The sequence below is a fragment of the Urtica dioica genome, chromosome 4, assembly GCF_054948205.1.
Source record: "Urtica dioica subsp. dioica isolate 48M chromosome 4, U.dioica_male_clone48M_v1_H2, whole genome shotgun sequence".
Classification (NCBI taxonomy): Eukaryota; Viridiplantae; Streptophyta; class Magnoliopsida; order Rosales; family Urticaceae; genus Urtica; species Urtica dioica.
Window position 1 is genome coordinate 3,467,739 of NC_142759.1, and position 27,962 is coordinate 3,495,700.

At 37.3% G+C, this 27,962-nt stretch overlaps 4 protein-coding genes and 1 long non-coding RNA gene across 9 annotated transcripts; 1 reads left to right on the forward strand and 4 right to left on the reverse strand.

The window, feature by feature from the left end:
• LOC149399367 (nicotinamidase 1-like) lies at window positions 1-2,112 on the forward strand. Its single transcript, XM_089612448.1, has 5 exons — window positions 1-252; window positions 338-521; window positions 1,212-1,345; window positions 1,436-1,621; window positions 1,814-2,112. Exons 1-5 carry the CDS (start codon window positions 106-108, stop codon window positions 1,901-1,903), a joined length of 741 nt encoding a protein of 246 aa, XP_089468574.1. The 5' UTR covers window positions 1-105; the 3' UTR covers window positions 1,904-2,112.
• A 1,474-nt stretch (window positions 2,113-3,586) lies between these two features.
• Window positions 3,587-7,412, reverse strand: LOC149399368 (protein NETWORKED 2D-like). Its single transcript, XM_089612265.1, has 2 exons — window positions 6,864-7,412; window positions 3,587-6,502 (listed from the first exon to the last, which is right to left on the reverse strand). Exons 1-2 carry the CDS (start codon window positions 6,955-6,957, stop codon window positions 3,777-3,779), a joined length of 2,820 nt encoding a protein of 939 aa, XP_089468391.1. The 5' UTR covers window positions 6,958-7,412; the 3' UTR covers window positions 3,587-3,776.
• Window positions 7,413-8,314: 902 nt separating this feature from the next.
• On the reverse strand, window positions 8,315-10,595 carry LOC149399369 (uncharacterized). Of its 4 annotated transcripts, none has more exons than XM_089613818.1 (3): window positions 10,401-10,595; window positions 9,533-9,936; window positions 8,315-8,705 (listed from the first exon to the last, which is right to left on the reverse strand). In XM_089613818.1, the coding sequence occupies exons 2-3, from the start codon at window positions 9,918-9,920 to the stop codon at window positions 8,644-8,646; spliced, it is 450 nt and encodes a 149-aa protein (XP_089469944.1). In that variant the 5' UTR covers window positions 9,921-9,936; window positions 10,401-10,595; the 3' UTR covers window positions 8,315-8,643. The 4 variants fall into 4 exon arrangements, with proteins under 4 accessions (XP_089469944.1, XP_089469946.1, XP_089469945.1 ...); XM_089613820.1 differs by having other exon boundaries at window positions 8,315-8,743; XM_089613819.1 differs by lacking the exon at window positions 10,401-10,595 and adding an exon at window positions 10,114-10,368.
• A 3,705-nt stretch (window positions 10,596-14,300) lies between these two features.
• LOC149399370 (uncharacterized) lies at window positions 14,301-15,237 on the reverse strand. Of its 2 annotated transcripts, none has more exons than XR_016296627.1 (4): window positions 14,949-15,237; window positions 14,805-14,861; window positions 14,473-14,719; window positions 14,301-14,321 (listed from the first exon to the last, which is right to left on the reverse strand). It is a non-coding gene; the product is annotated as an uncharacterized LOC149399370 (long non-coding RNA). The 2 variants fall into 2 exon arrangements; XR_016296628.1 differs by lacking the exon at window positions 14,301-14,321 and adding an exon at window positions 14,369-14,392.
• Window positions 15,238-17,718: 2,481 nt separating this feature from the next.
• Window positions 17,719-27,749, reverse strand: LOC149399371 (kinesin-like protein KIN-14B). Its single transcript, XM_089611444.1, has 23 exons — window positions 27,377-27,749; window positions 26,670-26,793; window positions 26,435-26,521; window positions 25,957-26,127; window positions 25,747-25,853; window positions 25,403-25,534; window positions 25,082-25,260; window positions 24,611-24,772; window positions 24,181-24,272; window positions 23,869-24,020; window positions 23,404-23,577; window positions 23,152-23,298; window positions 22,733-22,909; window positions 22,544-22,615; window positions 22,175-22,230; window positions 21,867-22,077; window positions 21,143-21,334; window positions 20,840-21,031; window positions 19,904-20,254; window positions 19,689-19,787; window positions 19,017-19,157; window positions 18,779-18,937; window positions 17,719-18,358 (listed from the first exon to the last, which is right to left on the reverse strand). The coding sequence occupies exons 1-23, from the start codon at window positions 27,578-27,580 to the stop codon at window positions 17,903-17,905; spliced, it is 3,837 nt and encodes a 1,278-aa protein (XP_089467570.1). The 5' UTR covers window positions 27,581-27,749; the 3' UTR covers window positions 17,719-17,902.
• Window positions 27,750-27,962: the final 213 nt, after the last annotated feature.

Sequence of the window (27,962 nt, forward strand, 5' to 3'; positions counted from 1 at the left end):
TAAAAAAGAATCCACAGAAGAAGAAAAAAAAACAGAACTAAAAAGCCGTCGAATCAAGTTTCCTTAAATCTTCTCCTTTCTCTTTCTCCACCAAAAAAAAAAGCCATGGTTTCGAAAACGATCGAATTGATCAGAGACGAGCTTCCAGTGAATGAAGAGCCTTTCACTCTCTCCGGCGACGATCTCAGCTCCACCGGCCTCGTCCTCGTCGACCTCGTCAATGGTTTCTGCACCGTCGGAGCCGGAAACTTGGTTCGGAGATCACTATTAGCTTATTTTCATTTTCATTATCTTTATTGTTTGGCTGATTAGGTCTGTCTCCGTGATTTTCGATTAGGCACCGAGAGAGTTCGACAAGCAGATATCGGAGATGGTTGAGGAATCCGTGAGACTTGCGAGAGAGTTCTGCGACAGAAAATGGCCGGTCTTTGCTTTAATGGATTCTCATGATCCTGATATCCCCGAGCATCCTTATCCTGTTCACTGTATTGCTGGTACTGATGAAGCTAACCTTGTTCCAGGTATATATTAACATATATTTCTATGTAAATATACATAATGTCTTGTCATTGAATTGAACCTAATGAGTAGTTTTTGTTTTGGCTGAACATGAAATGCTTTGGAAGTTCAGAGGTGTTGCTTTTTTTTTTGGGTAATTTAGCAAAATAGCCAACTTAAACGTTGAGAATTGCTAAATAGCCAAGGTTTGGTAAATAGTAGCTAAATAGCCATTTTTATATATTTACAAACGTAAATATCAAGTAAATAGCCACTGCCATATTAAGCCACGTCATCATATATGACTATTTACTTAATATTTACCAAACCTTGGCTATTTAGCAATATCAAAGGTTTAAGTTGGCTATTTTTCTAATTTTTTGTTTTTTTTTTTTGCAATTATTTTTTATATTACTAGAATGTGTTTATAGGTACTAAAGGGGTTATCAGCTTGTTAACTATGAATTTTTTGTATTAGGCTTATCAGAGCAAATTTCCTGTATTCTTTCTCTACTCTTGCTGGTTTCGATGATATTGAATTACGCGAATGAATTCATTTTTTTAAGGCGCGTTATGACTTGTGATTGTTCAAATGAGTTTGTTATATTAGGAACAAAAGAGATATTACTTGGGCATAATTTTGATTAGAATGGTGATTTTATTTTCAAAATACATTTTTTTTTTTTCTATTTACAAATGTGTTGTTCTTCTAGCCCTGCAGTGGCTACAAAATGAACCAAACGCTACGCTGCGATGCAAAGACTGCATCGACGGAGTTCTTGGGTCAATTGAGAAGGACGGCTCTAACGTGTTCATTGATTGGGTTAAGAATAACCAGATCAAATCGGTAAAAAGCCTAGAAATATTATTCCTTTTATCTGCTATTTGAAGATTGTGTTATTGTATTTATACTGGTCTTTTTGATGGATTTTTGAAGCTTGTTGTCGTTGGGATATGCACAGATATCTGTGTCCTTGATTTTGTGTCCTCCGTTTTATCCCTGAGGAATCGGCAGTTACTCGCTCCTCTCAAGGACGTGATTGTCTATTCCCGTGCCTGCGCTACTTACAGCGTCCCGTTGCACGTCGCCAGAGCCGCCAAAGATGTCATTTCTCATCCTCAGGTGATTCTCAAATCGATGTCGAGCTCTGAAAGAAAACACAACCATTTTTTATTGTTTTTTTACGTGACATGAGAACTGGCTTCCGGATAAATATACCTCGTCGAATGGTCTTCGTAGTCAAATGATACACTAAAAATTCAAGCATATTTCATTATTGTTACTTAGAAATGTACTGGCTGGTTTCCATGGTAGGATCTGATGCATCACATTGGACTTTACATGGCACAAGGAAGAGGAGCGAAGGTGGTTTCCGAAATCTCGTTCGATGAGAAACAAAAGTGAAGAACTAAAGTAGTGTATGGAATTCTTGTACTTTTTTTCTTGCTTTTTTTTTTTTTTTTGGTATCTGAACTCTGAACTAGAAAGCCTTTTAAAGTGGAATAAAGAGAAGATGCGGAGAGCTCAAAGCTGACATGTCGTTTGTTAAGTGCATTTCCTAGTGCTGAAGGCATGACACTCAAAAAGTCGTTTGACCTTTTATTTTACAAGACAACCAGGTGTATGATGATATATATAGGTTATTCTAATTATACTTGGGAGACTTTTTAGTGTTAGTTGTATATCTATTATATATATACATATAATAGAGAAAAATATAACATGAAAATATTTTTGTGTTATCGAGTGAATAGATCATACGTTTTTTGTGTTTTTTATTTTTATTTTTTAAGTTAAAGATATAGGTTCTCTCATAACTCATAAGGTGTTGTTGTCTAAAGTCTGAACTAGAATGTGGTGTAAATTTAAAAAACAACATACCCTTTGTTAAAAGAAAAATTAGTCGATCTAAGTCACATCAAACGTTGCAATTGTAATCTAGCCAACGTTTCGTTTAACTTTCGAATCTAGTCAAATTTGATGACGTGTCATATTTATGTAAGATGGTATTTACTATATTAGCATTGGTTTGATTTAAAAAATACTAGCCCATGTTTTGAAACTTGGTTTTGTAGCCGAATTTGTTATATTCGGTTTATATTCGAATTTTAAAAAAAATTCTATACTTGGCAAAGTTGGTTATTGAGCGTTTTTTTTCTTTAATGAACATTATAGCCGTGTAAGTAAATACAGTGTAAATGTTCGTAAATTTTTGTTAAACTCCGTTGCTTTGTTAATTTCTGTTAATTATGGTAAATTTACATATGTGCGAGCCGATTTCTTTCATTTCCTTTAATGCGCATTTAATACGGTATTTTTGTTTTCCAAATATATTTTCTAATTTTGAACGAGATTTTATCATAATTACGTGTATTCATTATCTTGTTTGACTTATTCAATCAAATAAATATTTCATTTCCCTTTTAATTATATCACCGAATCTCATATTATGAATTCAAAAAGCTGAAATTATAGCCGTGTAAGCAAATACAGTGTAAATGTTTGTAAATTTTTGTTAATCTCCGCTGATTTGTTAATTTCTGTTAATTATGGTAAATTTTTTGTGCATTTATTGCATTAAATTTTCTCTTTTAATTACATCACCGAATCTCCTATTAAATTAGCTAAATATCCAATTAAATTGCGAAAAAATCTGAAATTAATTGGCTGTATACAATTCAAACCGGTCAAACGTGGGCTAGTGTTTTGATCAAGTAAGTATAAGAAAAAGGGTAAATTAGGTATTTTATATCCGTAAATTTCAATAAATAGCTAGATTGCAAAATTTACCAAACGTTGGCTAGATTCCAAAAACCATGTTTCAAAATGGCTACGTTGCTAGTTTACCCATGTTAAAATTTAGATTTGAGGACAAAGATTCTCTCTTCTCCTTTTGCGGGATAAAGAAAAACATCAAGACATTGAAAATACCGATTTTCCTATTACAATACAATCGCGTGTATGATTTAAGTTTTATGCTTACCTGTTTTTTTTTTCTTTTCCATTTGACATGATATAAAAGACATAGAAGCCAGCAATTTATGAAGTTGCTTAGTGCACAAGAATATTTGTACGGAATTATCGCCAAGATTTCACTATGTAATTCAACTTCTTTATATTGAAATCTTAGAATGCTAAACTCTCAATTACATCAATAAACAAATAAATAGAAGCTTAGAAGTGTTCTTAAGTTTAATTAAACTTCATAAACCCAAAAAGGAAAAAGTATTTCAACAATAGTTACAAACTTTTTTAAAGTCTTCCACAAACAAGCAACTCAGAAAGGAGGTCCCGTTTTCAATCCATGGTGGTACTTCCTAATCATCGCCGGAGTAACACAAGCGAAGATAGAAGGTTTCTGTTTCTTGGACCTCACGCCAAATATAAACGACCTCAACGGGATTCTGGACCGACTCGAGGTGGGCCTCAGCTGCGGAGAAGCTGGAGAAGAATGGGTTGGGCCTCCTTCTTCCTCATTCGGCCCAACCTTCTTTTTACTGGCCGCCGAGGCACCGGAGAGCTCGAACTCGTCGTCGAGCCTCACCAGAGTCGCGTCAACGTCGATCTGCATCGCCGTGACGTGGTCGAGCCCCGCCTGAAGCTCGTCGGCGACTTTGTTGTTCTCTTGCTTCATGTTCAAAACCTCGCCTTGGAATTTCGCGGCTTGGTGGCTCGTGAATCCGAAGAAGCCGTCGTTGTCGTTCTCGGCGCTGGCTTTCAGCGCCACCGTGATCTCTTCCTGGATATCGCACAGCGACGAGAATCGGCATTGAAGCTCTTCCTTCAACGTCGCGCTGTTCTCGAGCCAGAGATTGAGCTCGGTTTGGATCTCCCTGAGGTGTTTGTACAATGGCCGAGCGTCGGATTTGAACGCGTTTCCTTTGCTGTTCTCGCCTAGGTCGTCGCGTTTCTCCTTGAGCCTCTGGATCTCCGATTTCAGGTCTTCTACTCCGGTGTCGAAGGTCTGGATCTGGTGGAAGGAAGTGCTGAATCGGAGCCAGAAGTCTAGGTTTTGCTCGAGAAGCTCGTCGATGTCCGCTCGGAATCTCTCCTCCGTCGCGGACATTGCCGGTTCCCGGAGGTTTTTTATGTCTACGTCACCGTCTTCTGCTTCTTCTCCTTCCTCTGGTTCTGTCAGAGCCGTTTGGAATCCGGCGAACGATCCGGCGTTGCTTTCGTTGGCGGTGAGGGAATCTTCGAGAACACCGAGTTTTAATTTCAGCGATCGGATTTCTTCATCTTTCTTCTCGTTCACGTTCTTCAGCTCTTTCAAAGCCATGGACGTCTCGAACACCCCGTCTCTGTTCTTCTTCTCCGCTTCGCCGAGCCGCTTCTTCACTTCCTTGTAGCTGCGGAGAGTCGACGTATACTCCGTCAATAGAGTCTTCTCTTTTCCGTCCATTCCGTCTTCGAACATCTTCTGCCAATCAGGTTCTTCTTCCGTCTCTCTCGTAGCCTTTTCTTTCGGCCCCGAATCAATCACCTCCAATTCCACTGCGTCTCTCATTGCCTCTTCTTTCCGCCCCGGATCGATCACGTCCAAATCGACGGCCTGATCGGCTTCGTCGAAATCCACAAAAGGATTCTTTGTCGTCGGAAAATCCACGAAAGGATTGGCAACGTCCTCTAGCTGAGGCTTGAATTCGAACGCGGCGATCGCTGTTTCCAACGGAGCCGGTGATGCGATCTCGACCTCGGTTTTGATCTTCTCCTCGTCGGACCTTACGCCGTGAAGCTTATCCGAGAGGTGACCTAGGTTACAATTGGCCTCAGTGAAATGCATCTGGAGATTGTCGTTCTGGTCCTTGAAGCTCTTGTCCAGAACCAGAATTCCGTCCATCTTCTCCTCCATTTCCCTGAGCTTATCGGTGAGCTCGTTCTTGCCGTCGATGAGCACCGCTTTGTCTCCCTCGAGGCTCCGTACCTGCGCCTGAAGCTCGTCCGTCTCGCTCTTCAGCCTCTCCACCAGAGCCGCCTGAGACGAAACCGCCGTCTCCAAGCTCATCACCTTGTTCACCAGCTCGTCGATCTTCTCCACCATCTGAGTCACAGTGAACGCCGATCCCGACCCCGATCTCGTCACAAACTGGTCCTTGATCTTCTCACACACAGACTCGACCTCCGACCGAATCCCCGGCGACGCTTCCTCTCCCGGCTTTTCGGCCCTGCTCTGTTCTCCGGATTCCGGTTTGCTCCGAAACTCGGTCTTCAGGCTCTCGAGCCGCTCTCGGACCTCCCTGATCCTCCGAGACTCGAGCATGGCTTCCTCGGTGGAGCTCTCTTGCTTGTGCTGGAGCTTCGCGAGCTTGTCCTGGCACGAACGGAGAGCCGCTTCGGCCATGAGGCTCCGAGCCTCGCCGTCGTCGATCAGAATCCCCTCGCCGAACTCGTCCTGGAGAATCGAAACCCGGTCCTGCTTCTCCTTGATCGAGTTCTCGATCTCCCAGTACTTGGCGACCCCGTTCTCGTACGAGCTCTTCACGAACTCCTTCTCGGTCTGCAGAGTCAGGATGTTCTTCTGGAGCCGGTCTATCTCCTCCATAGCCTCGGGTTTGCTCAGCCCGGATTTCACCGCGGCCTTTGTGCTCGCCGTTCGTTTCATCGTCTTTCTCCGTGCCAGGATTTTCCCGGGCATGGTCTCGATCCCCGGCGGCTTCAAATCCTTCATCGGACCCTTCGGAGCCGCCGGAACGTTCATCTTCGACGCTCCTGATTCCCCCGGGACATACTTCTTCTTATTCCTCTTCGAGGCGTCCTCTTCTTCCTCGTCCATGGCGAACTGGACTTGCTCGGGGAAGACAGAGGCGATCGTGTTGTTGGCGTTTTGGAGCTCCGTCGAGATTTTATCGTACCGCTCCGCAAGTGCGCGGTAAGCTCTGTAGGACTCTTCCACAAAGCTTATCAACTCTGGCCTCTTTTTGTAGTACATCTCGGCTCTCTTCGCAAACGAATCACCGTCTTCTTCGATGAGTTTGAGTGTGATCTGGACCTTTTCTTCCATATCTGCCAATAAATTAAATAAATCAATAAATTTTTACCTCAAAGGGTCAAACTCATCGACGATCTTGTTCGTGAAATTACAACCAAGAAATATGGAACTTTAGAACAGGGAAGGATGAAATTTAGAGATCCGTTGTTCAATGCAGAAAATAAATCATAACCCATTTATATTATTACATATTTGTATTACACGTAACAAATGTAAATCATGCACATGTACGTAAATACACACCAGAAAATTCTGGCTTTTTGTGGCTTCTGATAAAACGGAAAGCCCATCACAAACAACACCAACGGAACATGAAATCTTGCTACCAATTTATATATGTGTGTGTATACATATATATGGTATAAACGAATATACCTTGTAGGTTTTGCTCGAGCCATTTGGATTGCTTTGTCCTGATGTGACTAGCCCACCACCATGAATATGCATTGCTAGCTGCTCTCTGCAACATATTTTTTTTTTCTCTTCTTTTGCTTGAAAAATCTCTTTTCTTCTGCTTCCTCTTTTCTTTTCTTTTTTCGTTTTTTGCTACACAAAAATCATGGAAACAGCGAAAGTCCTATTTTTTTGCCTCCTTTGATCGCTTCGTGTTTATGTTGTAAGAGGAAAAGGCATTGGAACCATCTAAGATGAGTTGTGTTGAGATTATTTTGGTGAATTTAAGATAAGAATAAATAAAATCAATTTGTATGAATTTTTATTGACAAATAAAAGTAATTAGAGAAAGGAAGAAAGAACGTGCATAATGAAGGAATGTGTGACACCAACTTTTCTAATAATGAGATCATGGATGGGAGCAAAGTCCGCCTAAATTTTTTGTCAAAGGGTTCATAAAGCTAAAGGCTACATCAAAGTTTATTGGCCCGGCAAAAATAAATTTAAAAAAGATTTACTTACTTTATTTTTTCATGTAAAGCTGTCAAACTGGCCAATAAAAATCAACAAAGACGAGATATCTTCCACTTATCATTTTCCACGTGGATTTCAAGTTTTCTCTTTCTTTTAATCATTATTATAAATTTATAATTATGCTCTTTGTATTATGAATTTTAGTGCAAAATTTGTACAAGCAACGTGTTACCGACTTGTAAAGTATTTTGCTTTGCTTTATTTTCATAAGTTCTTTCTTCAGAAGTCAGAACAATGGAACAATTATGACAAGGTAGACAAACCGGAGAGGCACTTTAGTCAGAACTTCAATTATAAAACAATATAGCCATTTAAATTTGAAACTGCTAGATTTACAAAATAATTGTTTTCCCTAATATATCTAAGATTATTATATTGTCATTTTTTTTTTGTTGATCACTTGATAAAAATATTATTAAAACTTGAAATTTGAACAATTTCATAAATTCTACTAAATTTTCTATTTTATAAATCTATTGATTTTACATGACTAATTTTAACTTGAAGTCCTGAACACCCATATAAAAATGATTATAAATAGTAATTTACAGTGCGATGTAGAAAATTATAAATCATTGTCCATAATGTCGAGTGGTGCTTACTTAGAATAGAACCGATATAGGTCATATAGTTACAAAATAAACGTTGAGCACCAGAAATGTTGATCAAAAGGAAGATAGTATTTGGAAATGACTATAGTGAAATGTTAAATATCAGTATTCACATAGATTCCATCAGAGAGACGATGATGGAAAAACCACTCTCTTTTTCTTTTCTTGTTTCTTTTCGACCATACCACACAAACCAAGAAATACTATCGCATAGAAAACTGATTTCACAAACATGGTGGTTTTCAACCACATCAATTAAACATAAGAAATAGAATGCTTATCATGATATGCAATCAAGGATTAATATTAGCTTTAAATTAGCATAAGCATTAAGTTATTTATTTACAAATAAAGAATCCATCAAATTTGCACATCACATCTAAAGAGCATATCAATATCATCATAAAAATCAGCAAGGACCAAGTAAAGTCTTAAGACAATAGGAACCACCTCAGCTCAAGTAAGAAAACCAACTGAACTGAGAAAAATTCAAGTTCGATATCACATAACAATCAATCGTCTGTAGCGAATTGCTCTCGAAGAATCTTATTTATGATTGCACTACTGGGAAAGACAGAACACATGCCTTGGAAAGGTGTCTTTGCAAATCAAAGAGATCAGCTCTTTATAGGCCCCAGAGATCCCAAGGGAAGCACTCGTTCCATGTAGCTCTTGCCATCTGTGAGATCACGAAAAATCTCTTATTTCAATTTGAAGCTGAGAAAATTCGAAGAAAAAAAAAACAAGAAGAAAAAGAAGACAAAAGTGACCAAATAGAAATAAAAGGAAGCAGACTAATTTCCAAAAGGAGACACAACATTGACCGATGTATTAAGAACCTTTGATAATTCATACGATATGTTCGAGAGACTTGACTCTGCTAAAAGCAATTTCTTCCACTAATCTAGTTTAATTTTTCTGTTTCGCCCAATATAATGCTATCTATTTACTAACTGAAGCCTTACTAATCTTATCCTATAGTTACCCCTTAACGAACAACTAACTAGTAGAATTACCTCACCCATAGAGATAATCAGAAAGTCATCTATTGACCGATAGTCTTAGGATTAGACACCCTAATCCGACCAGTTAAACGATTGATAATATGAAGAACATGGTGAAAGGCTCAACGTATTTCGTTTACCAAAACAAGCGCATCAAATAGTAATCAAGAGAAAAAAAATCACATTTCTGTAAAAACCACAGTCACAGACAAGATTCCAAACTTAAACATGAGACTTCGGAGGAAAGCCAAATACCATGTAAAAAAACAAAACAAAACACAATCTAAAACAACGCATTAAAAAGAAAACTTGTCAGAAGTGTGGGCTTAACTTCTCTGTAAGTACGTATCAACATGTACGGGAGATAATGAGTCCGACTCTGATATCATGTCCAAATGCGAATTTAACTCTCTCACCAAAAAGCTAGTTCAAAAGTAGCAAATTATGAATGAGTACATTGCCTAAATACCCAACTAATATCTATCAAGAGAAATGTTCATACCAGAAGAGAATTCCGTTGGGAAATTTCCGGTGATGGCTCTGAAGACAGCGCTGGTGGATCCACCGGAGAGCTCCTTGGAGCCGGGGCTGTAGCACGGGACCAGAACCGCAAATCCACCGTCCGATTCCCCTCGGAACCCGGGCCCGTGAGGCTCAATCCACCCGATCGATATCTCGGAAGATTCCGAGTCGGAATCGGAGACCACCACGAATTCGAACTCCTTCTCTTCCCTGCTGCTCTTCAACCAATTGCCCATCTTCTTCTTCTTATTCTTCTTGTTGTGATCTCTCAGGCCATAACCAAGCTCCAAGGAAGGCTCTTTCTCTTTGCCTTTGCCTTTTCCCGGGGCCCACAAGCGCCACGAGAAGCGAGGGAACGAGACCGCCATGGAAGCCCGTCCTTGCCTGTTGACAATTTGTTAACAAACACTGAGTTGAGTACTCATACCAGATTTACAATATACTGCTGTTTAATTATTTTTAAATTTTTTCCCTTTTCTTTACTGTTTTCCCTAACGTAAACAAAAACAAAAATATAAGGAAAATTTAGATTGAAGGAGCCTGAGAAATAAAGAAACTAACTTTGTGATGAAAAAACTTTTATAGACAAAGTGTCTATAGCTTGTTTTTGGATACTTTTTTGTTCATTCATTCGGGTTCTTTAGTCTCTGACTACTCTCAAAAACCGACTTGTTTTAAGAAGTAAATAAATAAACGCTTATCCAAACCATCAAGCCAGTTCAAGAACCCCCCTATATAGAGAAGAAAAAAATAAAATCAAGCTTTAATCTTGGTCTCTCGTCATCATCGAATCAAAAGCAAACAATACGAAGAAATCTCTTCACGATGACTGCGAAATGAAGTATTACAGAGGAAAAAGACGGAAGAGGGTGTATCAAAAGCTATCGCCGGAGAAGGGATTTTCCAAGGAAATCATGGGACCCAAAACGGTTTGGAAACCCTAAATCAATCAATTCTCTTTCACGAACGCGCTTCTTCTTCTTCTTTCGACTTTCCTTGACTCTTTATTTGTCTATGCTATGTCAAAGAAAAAACGATGTTTTCAAATTTATACGATCGAGCTTGATCTTTAGCGAACGGTTCAGATTTATCAAACCTTTATGTCTTACTGTGAGCGTATAAGCACTCGATTTGTACCCTCCAAATTTTTTATTTTTCAGTTACTACCGTCCAAATTTGCTGACGTGGCCGCTTTCAATCCAATCATTGCGTGTGTCTGAAGTTCAACCTTATTGACACGTACGCTTTACTTTACGCGCACTCCACTTTTTTTAATTTGGTACGTGTCTGTTTAAAAAGGATAAATTACATAAATGCTCCCTGAACTTTTGACCATTTAACAACGTGGTCCCTACTTTTATTTTTCTTACAGCGTCGCCCTTGAACTTTGATAATCTTACAAACATAGTCATTCCGTCAAATTTTGGGAGTATATTCCGTCTATTTTAATTTGTGTAATAACTTGAATATTTAAAATTACCTATATATCCTTTATTTAATTATTTTATATTTAAAATTAATAAATTAAAATTAATAAATTTCATTTTTCATTTTGTTTGTTGTCTTTTTTTAATACTTTTTTTTATACATTTCCATTATACTTTTTTTTTCACGATAATAGAAAATTAATAATAAATAATAATTCATTTTTACAATTCATTTTTATTAAAAATTCAAATTTTACATAATTATTTTATTTTTATTTATTTTTTTATATAATAAATAATAATTTTTAATAATATTACATCATTATAAAATCAATATTTTTTGTTATTTTACAATTTTGTCCCTGTTTAAATAGTCACATGCCAATCACATGGGAAAAAATGGATGTATTGTTGAGAAAAATAGACGGAAAGACTAAGTTTGTAAGATTGTCAAAGTTCAAGGGCGACGCTGTAAGAAAAATAAAAGTAGGGACCACGTTGTTAAATGGTCAAAAGTTCAGGGGGCATTTATGTAATTTATCCTAAAAAAATAAAATAAAAATGGACCAAATGTATCCTCCAATTTTTAAGCGAACTTAAAAAAAAAAAAAAAAAAAAAAAAAAAAAAAAAAAAAAAAAAAAATTAAGTGGAACTACTAAATACTGTTTATACTTTTTTTTAGAACTGATTTATACTTTTTATTTTTTTGTTGAGAAAATACTGAGTATACTTTATATGTGCTGGAACACTATATTCCAATTTTTTATTTGTTTTTTTATAAATTAAAAAAAATTAGGAAACCCTCAATCTATTCTACTAATCACATAGCTGGGTTCACATAAGCCCAAACAAACCAGGCCTTTGTTTTTTAGCCCGCAGTCCAAAGAGAATAGAATAGGGGTCAACGCATTTCATAAGCCTTATTTTGTTCGAATAAGCCTTAACTAACGATCAAATAGATTATTTTCGTTCATTTGATATTCCGTTCTTGTTTTCGTAATACTTTTACGAGATTAATCATTGGATTGATTTAGGGTTTAGGATAGTGGAATCATGAAGAGTCTATAAGAGAAAGAGAGATACTCTTTTTTCTCTAGTATATTTGTGGTTAATGATGGATCGTGTTTGGCAGGTGCAAATGCGATGGATGATTTGATAATTTCTACTGTTGGTGGTACGTTTTTACAGCTCAATCTGAATGCTATACTTATATAAAGTCTCTGATTTTTTTTTTAATGTTTTCAAGAATTAACTGTACTACTCATTTTGTTCCTTCTATGTGTGTTTCGAATCTGAACGTGTTGCAATGCTTATGGAGTTATGCGAGAATGTTTTATAAGTCGTTCACAGATTTCTTGGATGAATTCTCTAACTGGTTTTCAAGGATTGAATGTTTGATTCCAGACATATTGATTTCAGATGTATTATGCTTATGTTTCAAATGTCTGTATTATCCGAGCGTAAGGGAACCATAAGAAAATTCAAAGAGAATATTTATTTTATTGAATCGTGATCTTGGTGAATTAAGAGAATATATACAAGACTCATAATTGTTTTCCTTCAAAAATTTCTTTGGGGATACCCTTTTTGTTTCAAAGTGATGACACAATATTTAATTTATTCTTTAACTTTAGTGATCATTGACATATAATATTGAGCAAAGCACATATTTATATGTGTATGTTATGTGTAGAATCACTATTAGCATGATTTTTAAATTTAAATTTGCGTGTATTGCAGCGCATAAGCAAATGTGGGTGAATATATACTTATTTGTATAATCATTTGATCTAATTATATACTTATTTTTGTTTACATGAAATAATTGAATAAAAAAAATAAAAAATAAACTTATTTGTTCTCTATTCTAAGAAGTATTTGTGTTTCAGAATTCAGAAAGGAAGTACCAAATCATAGGGACAATATACAATTGGCCTAAAACACAAGTATAAATAAGAATATAAAAAATTAAAAAATTAAAAAAGGGGCAAAAAAATATAAAGAATATTTTAAACCTGGGTGTTGCTCTCTCTCTCTCTCTCTCTCTCTCTCTCTCTCTCTCTCTCTCTCTCTCTCATGTTTATCTTGTCTAGCTGTGTATGTCTCATTAGTTATCTCCCAGTTGATAAATGGAGAATCCGTTATAAAAATTATATAGTTGATAATATATATATATATAATATATATATATATATATATATATATATATAATCAACACTTAGAGCATATTATTTTGTTCTGTCTCCCTTGTCCACAAGAAAGGCACAATGCAACTATTTGCTGCTTGAAGACTGGGTCTTACTGTTCCACGACCTTTCGGGAAGGTAAATAATGACTTCAGACGACTCAATTAATAGATATAAAAAATATTATTGACATTTTAATAAAAACTCGAACACGACCATGTAGAAAATATATTTAAAAATTACGATCATGATTCATAATCACTACTAGCCTGGCTTAGCTCACGATGTTAAGCAACAAACGAATTCAAATATTATTTCATCGAGTATAACTTGATTGATAAAATAAAAAACATTCACAAAATTATAAATTAAAATCGTTGTCCACGTTAAAAATATAAAATCCCGAAATCTGATTGTTCATAATTTTGGATGAAACCCAAAACAAGTAATCCAAATTGAATTCTTGACAAATACATAAAAAGAGAAAGGAAAGTATATAAACGGCACATATTGGATCGACGTACAGCTAATTTATGTAAAATTGGCCTAAAACGCAAGTATATAAATTAAATTATCAAACCCTAAAGTAAAGCAAGAGAGTCGCCGCGGAAAAGGGAAAAGAGAAAGTCGTTTTTTCGTGTTAAGGTCTTCGCTGCGACAAAGGATCTCTGGATTTGCTGGTACGTGTTCTTGCACTCGTCACCGTCGTCATCTATAAATGAATCGATCCGATTACTTTTGTTAATTAGATAGTCCATCATTGTTTACGTATATATATATATACATTTTACAAGAAACGATACTTTTACCAGGTTAATAAGGTTCTAGATATGAAGAGGCAAGCGGAACAGAGAAAGTTTTTTCAAAATATAGAGCGAAAACGACCCAAGCTGATTGATGCCAAGGGTTTCCACAATATACCTAAATGGTCCATAATACATGTCCTCGATATGAACGCCGCCCATTTGCTGCCACATCCTCATAGACATGTTCGACGCACGAGCGATGAACTGGCAGCTCCAATAAACTGAAGGAAAAGAAAGAAAGAAAAAACTCAAAAACAATTCGGTCAATTATGATACCATATAACGATACCGAGCTCTTTTTTTTTTTCTTTTCAAATACCATATAACGCCGCCGGGCCACTCCCGAAACCTACAAAAATCAATACAAATAAATGCAATGAATTAGAAGTTCCAGGTGTACCAGGTTCTTTGTCCAACTTCCTTCTCACATACCCACAAAAAAAAAATTATTCAAATACGGAGTATTTAAAAAAATTATTATTGGTTATGTCATTCCTCACCATAAAGAGAAGAGCAAACACGCTTCTCAGAAGCCAAAATTCTCCGGCCCACTCCCAAAATTCTTCGAGAGGTTGAGCAGAGCCGCGGCGGAGCTCTCCGTCGAGAGTCTCAGGAGCGGCGCCACCGCGCCGGACTCGATCAGACAGGCCCGGTTGAATCCGCTCGATCACCTGAGAGAAGTATAGTGAAGCTATGAAGACTGAGTAGAACTCCGGCGACGCACTCAAGTGGAATCCTCGTCACAATCTTAACAGCCAAAAACAAAGTTCAGCCGAGATTTGAGAAAAATAAAATAAAAATCGAAAAAAAAAATTGAAACCCATGAACCAACCCAAATCCGAGGATGAGCGAGGAAGTGGTGAAACTTGCGAGATTCAGACGCCACAATCTTGACATACAAAAATAAATTTCAGTCGATATAAGCAAAAAAAAACAAAATCAGAAAAATTAAGACCCAAATTCGAGGGAGACCAACCTGCAGAGCGTAGGTAGCGACGGAGGGATCGGCGACGGTCTTTGAAGGTAGGGATGCGACGGAGGGATCTGTCGGACCGTCCACGACTTCCTCACACTCCACGCCTACAACCACATCGTCCAACACCACCCCAACTCCTCCAAGCTCTGATCACTCTCTTCTCTTTCTACTTTAATACTTCATCCACTGCTTCTCTTGCTGCTTCATTTCATTTCCACAATAATAAGTTTCTCGTTTGTTTTTCTACAGTTTTGCTTATTCCTTATTCCTTGCATATCACACTCTATATATATATATATATATATATATATATATATATATATATATATATATATATTATTATCCCTAAGAGGAGTATCATTACCAAAACAGGAACTAAAGTAACAACGATCAACATGTAAAGAAACAACCTTAATACTGTGAATGACAAATAATTCTTGCAAAAAAAAATATATATATTTGATACTTTACAAAGACTAGTATCAAAGACGAAAATATTGAGTTAAACAAATTAGGATAGCAAAACAATATTTAATTCTTTTTTTATTATTAAGAATGAATACCAATACTCATTATGTTAACACGTACAAAACTATTTTCACTCTTTCTACATGAGGCATAGAATTCAGAATCGAGTTAAAGAGTGCAAGAATAAAAGCACACTCACAACATCGAAGTACCACTCTTGTTAACCGAAGGAGGGTAAGACAATCGCCGATGGCTTGAACACTTCACATATATGATTGTGGAGGGTATATATCACAATCAAGCTCAATCAATCATCAAAACTCAATCAATTCCAGAAATCATCCAAGAAATTCAAAAATCCCAAAACAAACTAAGAACCCTAATCTCGGATTCAAATTTGGGGGAAACAAATCCTCACCTTTATGGCTGTGAATCAACCCTCTGGTGCTCTCAGCCTCGTTTTCCGGCGTCTCCTCTCGGTCCGGCGTCCTAGGCGGCTCACGGCGTCCTCGTCTTCTCGGCTTAGACGCGCGCGCTCGAGATGGTTTCGGGTCTCGGTGGCTTGCTGTTGGTCTAGCTTCCTCCTCCTCCGTGAGCTCACCCCCGTCGCTCACTCCCTCGCTCTCTTCCTCTCTCTCCTTCTCTCGGCTCTCTCTCTCCTTCTCTCGGTCTCTCTCTTTCCCTTTCTCTCTTCTTTCTTTTCTTTATTTCTTTTCTTTTCGCAAGATTTAGAAGTGAAATTTTAGAAGTGAAATAAGAGAGGGAACAAAATCCCGCTAATTTTTTAGACGAAATGTTTTGGACTTTTGGGTGCGACTTTGTCGCACCCAAAGGTATAATGAACTTTTGGGTGCGACTTTTCGCACCCAAATGTAAAAAAAATTAGCGAAATTTTTTGGTTACTTCAGTGACTTTTTGGTGCGCAAAGTCGCACCCGAAAATAATTTTGGTGCGACTTTTAGGTGCGAAAAATCGCACCCAAAAGTTATCCGCACCGAAAAACTGTATTTGTAGTAGTGTTACATAAGGGTATTTTCAATATTTTTAACCGTTTATTTATGTAAATAACTAGATTACAAAATTTACCAAATATTGACTATATCATAAAAATCATATTTGAAATTGACTACGTTGCTAAATTATCCAAAAACATAACAGTTTTTTTTTTTTTTTCAGAACATGTACTTGGTAAATATATATATCACAAGAACATCGTTAACACCACCACGTGCAATTGCACCCCTCGTTATTCCTCAAAAAAAAAATATTCTCAGTAGTTTTCATAAAAATAAAAAATAAAAAAAATTATACATATATATATATAGATATATATTTAGCACAAGAAGATCATTATCAACACCACCACACAATGCAATGCCAAAATACGTGTATATTGCAATGTACAGAAGAATAATAGTTGGTTTTCAGATGAGAAATTTCATTTTCTGGGCTTAATAAACCATTAAATATCAAGATTAGACCCTAATGTTTAAAAATATCTAAATATGAACTTTTGACCCAAAATCGGACACAAATACCCTTGATTCAAAAAACCCATGTGTTTTCTCTCATTTTCAAATGATTTTCATCACAAATCTTTTTCATTTTCGAATTGGTTGCGCTAGGATTAGAATTTTCGGTGGTCGAGCTCACCGCTGAGCTCGTGGGGTTCGGGGCAACGGCCCGATTTTTTTTTTTTTTTTAGGAATTTGGGTATGTGTTCAGTTTCGATTTTGAGGGTTTCACCTTGAATTTCATCGTACAGCATCGTACGACATCGTACAGCATCGTACGATGTCGTACGATGAGATACGACATCGTACAGCATTGTATGTGTTCAGATTCGATTTTGAGGGTTTCACATTGAATCTCATCGTATCGCATCGTACAGCATCGTACGACATCGTACAGCATCGTACGACATCGTACATTATAATGTGTATGAATTTTATCGATTTTGAGGATTTCACATTGTATCTCATCGTACGATGTCGTACGATGCTGTACGATGTCGTACGATGAGATTCAATGTGAGATTCATTGTATCTCATCGTACGACATCGTACAGCATCGTACGACATCGTACAGCATCGTACGACCACCGAAAATTCTAATCCTAGCGACCAATTCGAAAATGAAAAAGATTTGTGATGAAAATCATTTGAAAATGAGAGAAAACACATGGGTTTTTTGAATCAAGGGTATTTGTGTCCGATTTTGAGCCAAAAGTCCATATTCATATATTTTTAAACATTAGGGTCTAATCTTGATATTTAATGGCTTATTAAGCCCAATTAATGAAATTTCTCTTTCAGATACACTACACAAATGGCATTGACACAACAAACACCACATACCATAAATTACAACACCAAATCGTTTTCCTCTTTTTTTTTTCTTTTTGGGAAGAACAAAAACCCAATGAAGAACCAAAAAAAACCAACTTGTCTGGACGATAACATCATATCATTCACAGCAAGTTTTTTTCAAGCTTTGGTGTCTTTGAGCACGCCAACTTTATCGAGTTCTCCGACCAGATCCCTCAGAGCCGGAACTTTCATGGCCAAAGTTCTGTAGAGCCTCGAGTATCGGGCGCGGGTCCCGTCCGCGGTCCTTGCCATGGCGAGCAAGCTCAGAGCTTCGGGGAGCTGAGAGAAGACCTGTTTGATCTCCTCCAAGCTCATGTTCTCCAGAACGGAGGGTTTCGGGACCGCTCTCACGATCTCGCCGCCTTTGGGCTCCTGGACCCGAGCGTCGGCTTTTATCACGAGCTCCGAGTTCGAGTTCGCTCCGCATTTTATGATGAACGGGCTCGTCGAGCCCGTGTTGAACTGTAGGACATTCCACTGGGCCACGCCCATCTCGGTGCCGGACCCTAAATCCATCGATGATCTTCGACTTCGTGGAGGTTCTAGGGCTGGGTCATCTTCTTCGGGAATCGACTGTGAATAACAAATGAGGGTGTGAATTAGTAATTCTGTTTGATACATCACATTGTTCTAACGAGTAGCTAGTTAGTAGTTGTATTAGTCCTTAATAGGATAGTATTATGAGAGGAAGGCATCAAAGAACTAGATCAGATTGTATTAGGAGAGCCGCAAGTCTCTCGAATCACCCGAGCTCCCGATACATCCAAATTCACAATCCTGATTACCAAACTCTATACATGTTCATGGGAGAATTGAATGGATTGATTAGTTCAGTTATTTTAGGAGTAGAGTAGTCTAGAGGGTGAGATAGGCCTAACTTTTAAATATAATTATCAATATACTATATCTATTCGTATCCTTTATTATATTGGGTCCTATCAGATTCATGCGCAAATATCTCAAGAAATATATATCCTTGTATATAAAACGTACTTGAATTATACGCTGAGCATCAGCGATATTCCTTTGAGCGCACGGATGATCGATGACAAGAAGGGATGGCATCCGCTCGGAGAGTTCTTCGAGAGCCTCGAGTATCGCCTTCTTCTTGCTTCTCCTCAATGTGCTCACGGCAGATTGTCGTAGAATATCCTGTTATAAAAAAAATCACTTTTAAACAGTGCAAGTCGGAACCAATTATATGATGCCAGAATAACGAAATATCAATAACCTTGACTTGCTTCAGAATGCCGTCTAACGATATAAGAGATGCTAATCTCGCATCTTCTTCCGCGGTTGAAGGATTCTGAATCGGCGCACCCCCGTCTTCTAATGTTAATAATGTCGCATCATTTCTCATTTGTTGCAAAATCTGATGGAAACAAAACATGTCATGAACAAGAAAATAGCGTCGGTACAGAAATGATTTCCCAGTGCAAAGTCTGAGATAAAAAATAAATAAATAAATAAATAATTCAAGGGGGCAAAAAAATCTACGGTCGTGACAAGCCATGTAGCTCAAAAGTATGAAAGACTCATAGCCATTGACGTCATCAAATGATTAATTTATATCGCCCAAATGCCAAAGGGTCATTGAATGCACGATTTTCTTACTTTAACAGACACTAATATTAATTCAAATAAAATAAAAAAAATTACAACTGATACCACTAAACAACACCACAGTCTAGAACTAGGCCAATCTCGAGTTTAGTTCCCAGGTTCCTCGTCTGACCCCACAACATTTGGGGTACTGGAACACACTAGCATTTGCTAGGTGGGAACCTAAGGACATCTTGGAGATTTCATCACACTTTTCGGGCAGCTCATGTGTTGCCACATCTCTCTCTTCTACAGTTCGTAATTAAACTCAGTTGTTCAATGAAAGAAGAAAACCCGGTACCTTTCTTCTTTTGTGATCAACAGATTCAAGGGCTGAACGCAGCTTAGCCACTTGCCCTCCATCGTCAGCCTCTTCTGTTGCCAATGTGCCAGCAATATCCTGGGAGTTCAAAGACAAAATTAATTTATAAACTTGTATGGATTAAAAGGAAGCAATTGCGACGACCTGATTCTGCCTATCGACTTCTCTTTTCTTTCTTTCCAGAATAGACATACCTTCAAGTGCTGTAGCTGAGAGCTAAAAACTCGTTTGGCATACTCGGATAGAAGTTGGCCTAAGGCATCTGTACTGGGAGGCATGGCAGCACCAAGTCCGGCCATCCAACCATCCATAATTGTGGTTGAAAGAAGCTCCAACTGACTGGTTGACCCGCCGGAAGCATCGTCTCCGGTGACAGAAAGAAAGTCGTAATTTTCCCCAAGCCATGTTCTAATTTGGCGCTGAAGCTCGCCTGCTGGAGTGTGAACAAAAAGGGCAGCAAGGGCTTTGTTTCCAATTGCATAATTTTTGGCTTCTTCGTGTATTTCTCTTAGCTTTCCTCCGGTCACTTGTTGCTTAGCAAAATCCTGTAAAGCCAAATATGCTTAATTTGATCCCTTTTTTATTTTTGGAAAGGGAAAACTGTTGAGGTTAATAGCAACAAATAAAAGTCAGGGCAAGAAAAAACTTGTAGAGTTAACAAATACATCCCCTGAGTTTATTTATTTGACAGAAATATATACCCTGAATTATTTTTCTTTAAAAATTTTCAACAATTAAATCATCTCATAAATTAAGTGGTGGATGTCAAATCCATTTTTTCACAAACATTGTAGTTTAGTTATGGGGCTTTTTATTTTTCTTTTTATGTGTCTTCCATGTTCAAAAATATGAAAAAAAATTGGTCCCATGGATATCTTTCAATCAGATGGATCAACTGATGGTTATTCTTTTAAATTTCAAAGAAAAACGAGAAACGGATTTTATCCGCATGTATTGGATACATATGTTATTTTCCTATAAAAGAGTTTGAATAGCAGTGAGTATAGGACTACGAAAACAATAAATAACATATTTTCTGTGCCCCCCCCCCCCCCCCCCCCCCCCCCACCCAAAAAAAAAAAGACACATATGTCGAAGCAAATAGCACGTTAGATATCAAGCAGCCAAACCTGGTCCAGTCCTCGAATTTTTGATACTACTGAGGAGAACTTCGACTTCCTTTCTGCTCTCAGGTTCACTTTGAAACCCTGAATCACCTCCTCCCCGTACTGAACAGCTGCTCTTCCTGGGCTATTACCACGGCTGGAATTACTACCACGTCCCGCATATGTCTTTTCCAGGAAACGATCAACGGGTGATACCTACAATATGAAGACAGCCCACCGAGTCAATAAAGAAGGTGAAACACTATCTTATCCTAACAAAAAAAGCAAGTACAGATACAAGGGATCATAACGATTCTCATTCTGTACCTTGATGGATTGCAGCTCTGGTGATCTGGCGAGTAGAGATCTAATATACAAAATTCTAACACGGGAGACAAGCATGGTATCCATAACCCTCTTTGGCTCCATTTTACGAATGAAAGAGAACACAGAATCTCTTATTTCAGCAAGTATTTCGTGCTCTCTAGAAGCTCCTGCCTTGATCACTGCAGCTAGAACCTGCAACAATTTGTTGGACGGTCAGAGTTTGCACTATTTGTGTGTGTGTGTGTGTGTGTGTGTGTGTGTGTGTGTGTGTGTGTGTGTGAAGTTAAGGTGACTAAGCATATACAGGCTTATCGCCCAAAAATTATGTCTTAAACTTCCAGTTTATACTCGGGACCATAAGCATATAGCAGATCATATACCACCCGGCAGAATGGAGGTATTGTTCTATTCTTGACATTGAGATGATTATGACCCAATAATGTCATTGACTATGTTTATATAAACATATTTATAGGTAAGCACAAGACCATATCTTGACAGTATTTCCTAGTGTGAGCCCGTCTGACAGATTCACGAAAATTGTTAACAATCCACCACATCAACAAATTTTTCCACATTTATAGAATCATAATAGATATGAAGAACGAAGTTCAAGATTACAGCTCTAATGTGGATGAATAACAATGACAACATCAATTAAACCATATTAAGTCAAGACAAGATAATATTTAAGAATGGTAATGATCAACGTTGATTAACGTACCAGCATCAACAACTTGTTTGCTCCATCTGATATAGCAGCGAGGCTATCATATTGTTCCGGATCGAATTCATTTAAGGCCGCAGTAAGGTATTCACCAGCTGGCGTAGTTTTCTTGTCAGGGTCGACTTTAATTAGAGCACCTGAAGCACCAGTTCTCTGTGTAGTCGATGGAGAAGTAGCACCATCCAATGAACGGCCATTAACATCGTTCCTGCTTAAAGCCAAGAGTGATGAAATTCAACGGTCAACTAAAGTATATAATCGAGAACGATTAACCCAACAATTTCTTTAATAACTAAAACTTATACCTACTAGGATCTCGAGGCTCCACATTTACTAGTTCTTTGGACAAGGGACTCGATTGCTGCACAAAAAGATAGGAAATCAGTATGTATCAACAGCAAAATACATACTGAGAGATCAATTCCTTAATTTAAAAGCTTACGAAAAATCAACATGAAGTGTTACAGGAAATATTCGTACGGATTATAATCATACTTTTAGTACCGAAAACCATTTACAAATCTTTCCTCTAAATTTGTGGTGGCACAATATTACTGATTTTCTAAGAGTTGCTAAGACATAAAAATAAATTACTCCTAACCTAGGTAACAAAAACTGAAGAATTAAATCAACTATGGATCATAATATATTGTTCGGTAAAGGAAAGTTACTACCTTTGGTGGTTCGACCATAGATGCTTTCTCTGTCAATCTATCAAACAATTTCTCATTTTCTTCATGCAATCTCTGTGGAAAAATCAACATACTAGTTAAATTATATTACCGACTAAATATTTCACAAGTCTAACATGTCAAGTACAACATACACAAACTATAAAATGAATAATAGGGTGAATACCAGACCTCAATTAGTGCATCACGTTTTTTGAGTTCCTCTTCCAACTTCTTAGACACCGCTGAAGAATCCATGCCGTCCCCAGTCTCCCTTGAAATTGATTGGACTTCACTCCCTGATTCTGATTTCACATCACTAGAGCTAAGAGCTTCAGACAGCGTGACGTCTAGCGTTTTAAGTTTTTCCTGCGCCATAATAGTTCATAAAAAATTAGTAAAATATAAAAAAATAATAAAAAAAACACACACATTTTAAGAGGGTAAAGCAGATATGATGGCAAAAAAGAACGTGAAAAATTTCATATGGGCAGTTACAGGAAAAGACCAATCACTTAGTAAGAGTATAATTGTAAAGAGTGCAAGTTAGAAACGCTGCAGCAACCATACCATAAAGATATATGAGGAAAAAATATAGACACTGCACCAACCTGCAAGGTCTGAATGGTTGAATCTTGTTGTTGTATTTGAATTTTCTGTTCCTGCTCCACCTTTAACAGTTGAGCAACTTGATTTCGGAGCTGAGCATTCTGTTCTTTTTCTATCTTATATTTGTCTGCAAGTACATTACTTTCTGACTGCATCATATAATAATGATCTTAGACTGGAATGCATAATTAAATAGGCAAATATAATATATATACATAGAAAATAATTCAAACCAAATCGTCAATTTTAGGAACCTTTAAATCTGACTGCAATGAATTTGAAACTTTCCATGCTTTCTGAACTTCATTATAAAGCAAGACACATTGATCATTGGCATCCTTGAGTTCACGTTTTAGACCCAGAACCTCCTGTTTCAAGTCTTGGATTTCTTTTTCCTTATCGTACAATTCCTTCCGTGCATCATTTGCCTGTGAAAAAATCCGTAAGCTGAATAAAAGCTGATCATTTCTGATTTATTTCATTTCAGTACATAAAGCCAATATTCATTACTTTCGAGTTTCGACTACAGTTTTGTTTATGATTCGAAGAGAAACAACAAATATAAAGTCAGCTCCAAGATTCAAATTTCAATGCACAACAGTTCTCTCTTTACCTTATCATTTCAATCAATTTTCTTCCTAATGACCCGCTACAATTGTACTAGCTACTCTCTCATGGTATCAGCTAAGAAAAAACTAAACAGAGAACATAAAACTTACAACGTCTCTCCACTTTTTTATAGTGTCGCGGTTTCCAAGGCTTAAAACGGCATTCCGAGCCCTTGAACCAAAATTGAGTGATGAAATGGTCTCCTTCAAGTTTGAAGCATTTGGGCAGACGTTAAGAATCATCAATGTTTTTGAAGTCCCGCCTGTAGAAGAAGAGAAGTAGAACGGCAATAACCTTAAAGATGGTTACCAGTTAACTCACCAGAAGAGTATTAAAATAAATGAAATACTCCATTGAGTTTCCAAAAGAATAAAAAAAAATCCTCTTAGTCGCAAAAACTCTTGATATTATAAGTGGAATACCTATCGAGTCAGCAAGAACTTTTGTTAGCACTGAATTTTCGTAAGGAACAACCTCCTTTTTTGATGTCAATGAAGCCAAAACATCTCCCAACCTAAATGAACAAAATTAAAATGGCAGATTCAGTCCAATATGACATGGGCACATTGCATTCACGTGAAATTCAATCGGTGATGCCGTTTTTTTTTTGCACATAAATCGTAAAATAATATATAAGTTTGATGATGATAGAATGAGAAGAAAAATAAAAACCTTCAGTGATAATCTCATAACCAAATTAGGAACTCAGTCTCAAAAATTTAATTATGCTCATTTTTTAAACTACTAAGTCAACATATATTACCGTTTGTTAGAAAGAGTTTAATACAGTTTGTAGTCATACATGTGTGTCTGCAAATGTTCTTAAAAAAAAATTATACATATAAAACGTACGCTGAAAGTGATTTCATGACATGAAGCAAGTCCGTCACTCGCTCGCCGGTTTCATCCTCTTCAATTGATCCTTCGCTTCCAGCTAAGTCAACAAGAGAAAGCTTGCTATGCGAGTTATCCCCGGTGATCAAATTGTTGTAATGTATGTGCACTGTGAGAATCCTGAAAACATTTTCACGATGATAAGTTTTCGATAAATCACTCTGCTTACATTAACTTGTAGATTATGTGGACAAAATACAGCCGAGTTCCATAAAGCTACCTTATTTATACATGGAGAGTAAGATGGAATAATCTATCACAAGTTCACTTGTAGATTCTTTTTCATTGTTTGCTTGTAGTAGTTTAATTTTCCATTCAAATCTATGTTTAACCTCGTACTAAACATACTTGCAAGCTCATTGCAATAAAATGAATACAAATCATAAATCATCTAAGATATTTGAAAGAACAGAAAACATATAACCATACAAATGGGAGACGTTGAACTTTGTTGCATTATTTTCCCGGCTCTGAAATGCAGCTTTTAGGACTCGAGAGAAGTCCATTGGATTATCAACATTTTCCTGCACAAGTTCTACATATGGTTCTGTTGATCCCAGTCGAACCTTTGATGAGGCATTCCCCAAGTCTGAGAGCAAATCCCTAGTCTATTAGAACATGAAAGTTATTACTTCATGTTTATGCTAAAATAATGTGCAAGCACTAGTAAAATTAAATGAAAATAGGAATTATGACATTTATATCTAGGATATAGGAAAAGAGGGTCAAAGAATGCGGTCAAATTTATACCTGTTCATTGTAGAGTTCAGCAGCACTAACAGAAAAGCTATATCTACATGTTGAAGTCAAATCAGAGTTGGCTAAATCGAATAACTCCTCGAAACACCGGGCATATAGTCCACGATCATGACTTGGTCCTTCCTGATAAAGCGCGATTACCAAATATTATAAGTGCACATGCATAGAAGACGGTAGATATGTTTCAAGCAAAACGAATACAAAAATAAAAAATAAAAAAACTCAACTTTTATTGACCTTTCCAGTATCTCACCGGGTTTACTAAACTTGATAAGATTGTTGTTGCTCAAAACAAGTAAAGTGAGTATGTGTCTATGAGAGGAAGAGGCACCAACCATAGTGTGTGTCTTTCCTGAATGGGTTTGTCCATACGCAAATATTGAAACATTATATCCATCCAAAGCCGACTGAACTAGCGGTTGAACATCAGTGAAAAGCTCAGCTGCGCAAGAAGATAAATATGTAAACATAGTTGTACAAGGCAAAGAATGAAATCAATACTCAATATAATTATTGATAACCCCATATACACATGTCCGGCTCACCTTGCCCAACATGAGGACCATATACTCTGTCAAATTCAAAATCTTTTTTTGGGTTTGCGATAGCATCGTCACCAGTTATAACACGTACAGTAAACTCATCAGGATACTCTACAATAGCGGGGCCTTCATCCTCAAATAACGGTCGTGTGCGACAAACTATCTTTACGTTCCCTGAAACAATAAGCTAGCTAAAATGAATATCAAAGTAGTTGCCTAGAGCCAACATGAAAGTGAATTTAAAATTTTACATATTTTAAATCGTAGTGAGAAGTGAGACATAATGGCGATGCCATTGAAGGTAGTTATGGAAATTTTTTAACATTTTACATTTTTCAAGCCTATTTGGCAGGTAAACAAAGAGTGCAATGACATCACACTAAGATTATATGTTTGTTTTCTACAATTGAGTTCTAGTGCTCGTGAGAATGCATCCAAAGACGAAACAAAATAAAAAAATGAAGCCCTAGAAGTTGTGTACCTTTTGTGGTCAACAAGTCATTGAACAACTTTCTCTTTTCATTGATCAGTGGAGTGATTCTAGCCTCAGTTTCGTGAGCAAATTGATCTGGAAAACGAAAAGAAGAAGAAAAAAAAAGTCACACATAGGGCATGAAGTGTTTCAGTAAAGAACTAACACGACCCTACATTTTTCCACAACATAAATAAGTGTTTACTAAAGATTATGCGACAAACTACGAAACTGAATCCCTCACCTAGTTTTCTGGATTTATCAGCAAGAACGCCAAGATAGCGTGTGACACGATCGAGTTTTGCATTGGAGTACTCCTGCAATTGACTTGCTTCTTGCCTTAATTCCAAGTAATCGTCTTTCGCAAGCTGCCCAACAATCATACAAAAACAGTTGTAAGAACGAATTGCAAAAGCAAGAAACCGCATCATCTTCTCCAATTATTTACTTCGTCACCAATTCCACTTATATCTGCAAACTCCCAATTATTACTTCACTTCGCTCACTTACCATTACCAAGTATCATAAAATGATGATACAGACCTCCAAGATATGTATCATGGTCTATGTTAAAAACTAGAGCAATTAAAGACCTGACTCTTAGTTTTATAAGCCTTAATAGAAGGTATAGGGATATCTAACAAACAATAACTCACGCTAATCATGAACAATCATAACCCACGACAATGTTCCTATTACATTTCGCAGATCGCACACCAAATCATCACTCTCAAGCTATTACTGGGAAATTTAAATTCCACATTTGGAATGTAGAACTTCAAATTCCTAACCAGTCGACCGACACATCACTGTTACATCCACAATCAAACCCCACTCAATCTCCGATCAGCTCAAACAATCCACATTTCAAACAAAATAAAAATAGCAAGCCAAACGAGCACCAAACTTTTTAATAAAATCACACAAGCTAAAGAACTCCAGCGACGTTACCTTAACCTTGTCCTTGAGCTTCTGGAGCTTGGAATCCATGACCTGCTTCGAAACTGAAGAAAATGGCGAAGTCGCGGCGGCGATGGAATACCGTCTGACCAACGGCGGAGCTTCAACATCCACCGACCCCGACGACGTAGACGACTTCCTCGGCGCGAATCCGGCGACCTCCCAGTTCCATCGGTTGGTCTTTTGTTCCGCCATTATCGACGAAACCCTAGCTTCGCTTCGCTTATCCCCAAATTCAAACTCTGTCTCTGGAGCGAGTCTCTTACAAGTGTTGGTCTGGTCTGGTCTGGTTTAGTCTGTCGGAGATGACTGGTTTGTGGTTATATTTACTTATTATTTATTATGTGAGAGAAAAAAAATAAACTGTTCAAAAAACGACGTCGTTTTAGGTCACAGAAGAATTCTGTGCTTACTATTGCTTCACGTTTCGCTCTCAAAGTCTCTCTACTCAAAGCTTCTTTATTTTTTTTATCAAAAAAAATAAAACTTCTTTATTCTTCCTCTACTCAAATCTTGAAAGGCTTTTATTCAAAAAGGATAAGGCATGGCACGTGATCCCTCACGTGGGGTGTTGATG